Source organism: Pteropus alecto, unplaced genomic scaffold, assembly GCF_000325575.1.
Source record: "Pteropus alecto unplaced genomic scaffold, ASM32557v1 scaffold46, whole genome shotgun sequence".
Taxonomy (NCBI): Eukaryota; Metazoa; Chordata; class Mammalia; order Chiroptera; family Pteropodidae; genus Pteropus; species Pteropus alecto.
In genome coordinates, this window is record NW_006439231.1 from 240,226 (window position 1) to 242,851 (window position 2,626).

At 31.9% G+C, this 2,626-nt stretch overlaps 1 protein-coding gene across 1 annotated transcript in view; it reads left to right on the forward strand.

The window, feature by feature from the left end:
• Positions 1–2,322, forward strand: part of LOC102898447 (sulfotransferase family cytosolic 1B member 1) — a 17,170-nt gene extending 14,848 nt beyond the window's left edge. Inside the window, exon 7 of the mRNA XM_006916500.1 lies at positions 2,209–2,322. Within this exon, the coding sequence (XP_006916562.1) occupies positions 2,209–2,321 (113 nt within the window). The 3' untranslated portion in view covers position 2,322. The remainder of the gene's footprint in view (positions 1–2,208) is intronic.
• Positions 2,323–2,626: the final 304 nt, after the last annotated feature.

A 2,626-nucleotide genomic window follows, 5' to 3' on the forward strand; every position in this document is an offset into this window, starting at 1 on the left:
CAGAAACTTTACTGTATTTGCTTATTGTTTCTAGTAGTGTTCTTGTAGAGTCATTAGGGTTTTCTATATAGAGAATCCTGTCATCCACAAATAGTGACAAATAGTGACAGTTTGACTTCTTTGTTTCCTATTTGGATGCCTTTTATATCTTTCTCTTGACTGATTGCACTCGCTAAGACCTCTAGTGTTATATTGAATAACAGTGGCAATAGTGGAATAACAGACTTGTCTTCTTGTTGATCTTAGAAGGTTTTTAGTTTTTCACCATTAAGTATAATGTTGACTGAGGGTTTTTTATATATGGCCTTTATTTTATTAAGGCATTTTTCTTCTATACCGATTTTATTATTTTGATCATAAATGGATGCTGTATTTTGTCGAAGGCTTTTTCTGCACCTATTGATATAATCATATGATTCTTATTTTTTAATTTGTTTATGTAGTATATCTTCTTAATCTATTTGTGTATGTTGAACCATCCCTGTGACTCTGGGATGAAGCCCACGTGACCGTGGTGTATAATCTTTTTAATATGTTACTGTATTCGGTTCACTAGTATCTTAATTAGAAATTTTGCATCTGTGTTCATGAGAGATATTGGTCTATAGTTTTCATTTTTTGTGTTATCTTTACCAGGTTTTGGTATCAAGGTAATATTGATCTCATAAAATGAGTTGGGAAGTATTGCCTCCTCTTTGATTTTTTGTAAGAGTTTGAGGAGAATATTTGAGGTATTAAATCTTCTTTGAATGTTTGGTGGAATTCACTGGCAAAAGTCTTAGTTTAAATAGTTCATGATTCATCTATCCATTTATTCGTGTATGTATTCAATAAATATTTAAAGAATACTCACTTGTTAATTTACATATAAGAAAATTCTTCATGAACACCTATATTCAGCACGTATTCTCTAGATCTGGAATGTGCAAGGTTTAATGACACATGAATCTGCCTCAAGAAACTCATAATTTAATGCAAGAGTCATGCTGTAAATTGAAACTAAAAAGGGCCCGATGTGAAATATGACAAAAGGTTCAGGACTAGAGGCACTCAGTCTTGAAGGATGCCATGCTGGATAAACCAATGTCAATTTAGTCACACAATATTGAAGGTAGAGTGAGGATAGATGATGTCCAATGTTTACACACCTCAACTTGCCACAAAACAGAAAAATCTGGACTTTGATCAGAATTTATTTTATCAAAAAAGTTTTTATACATTTCTTACTGTTGTGAAGTAAATGTGTTTGCATGTGCTATATGATTTATACTCAAATAGGTTATTGTAATAATTTATATATGACTCTTTATTGTTTAAATCTGGGCTGTTTTTAATGGCATCTTTACAGATGTACTATCCTAAATATACACTACTTCCATCTGGTAAACACAGAACAAAGTATAAAAACCAGGGAAACAAACTTGTTTAAGGAATTTTTGTTTTAATAGGATTTGAAATCTTTATCAAATCATCACGGGTTAATATAACTCGCAATTCAATAAGATATATTTAATATCTCACAATACAGCAAAAGTTATTCTTTCCCTTCAGGCACATTGGCAGTTTATTGAAATTTAATTTATAAGCAAGCATTCAAGTATGAGATTAAATAAATTTATATTGGAAAAGTTTTTATTTTGTAAAGATTATTCAGAAATGTTGTATGTTTGATGCTATTCTTATCTAAAATGTAAATATAGTATAAGTCTAGTGAATTCAGAAATAACAAGTATCCTACAAGTATCATATCATCCTCAATTATGCATTCTGGGAAAATGATACTTATCAGCTTTCTATTTCATGGTTTGCTTGTGCTCATGACCAGTCCTTTGTACAGTTTCCAAAAGTAACTCATGAAATAAAATATGCCCCAACCACTTCCAGGGTCCAGTGGTAACCCCATGACCCAGGATAATTAGAAACACTAAAAGAATCTCTTTTAAGAAACTATTGTACAGCCTATAAATTTAGGCAACAAAATTAAACCTTCTCAGAATGTCTCTTTAAATGTCAGATTCTGTTTAGTTATAAGGCAACTTTCTAGATGGGTGGCATTACCAGTCAAAGAGAAATGACATTTTAAAGTATTCAAATACAAGGAAATTCTTTCTTTACCGTTTCTAACTTTTTCTTTTGGTATATACTAGCTTTCCCTTCATAATGGAAATATTTTATTTCTTCATATGTTTTCATATTTGTTATTTTTAGGGACTACAGGTGACTGGAAGAATTACTTCACAGTGGCACAAAATGAGAAATTTGATGCCATTTATAAGAAGGAAATGTCTGGCAGTGCACTTCAGTTCCGCACAGAAATTTAAAGAGCCTGCGCTACAAATCTGAAAGAACTGACCTGTAATCTGCTGAAACAAGAGCAGTTATAACTTGACTTGGCTTTATAAAGGAGAAAATGCGCTTTTAAAACTTTGATTTTTTTCAGCGTCATTAATCAGTTTCCAGTTTTGCTCCTGACTCTGAGCTTCCAAATTCCCTAAAGTTAGGGCTAATTGTTATCTTTTCATAGGCTATCCCTGCCTTTTCCTATACTAGTACTAACAAGACAGTATTTTCCCTACCCAATCTCTATATATTTTGGCTTATAATAAAGTTCCCCTCCCTATCAACA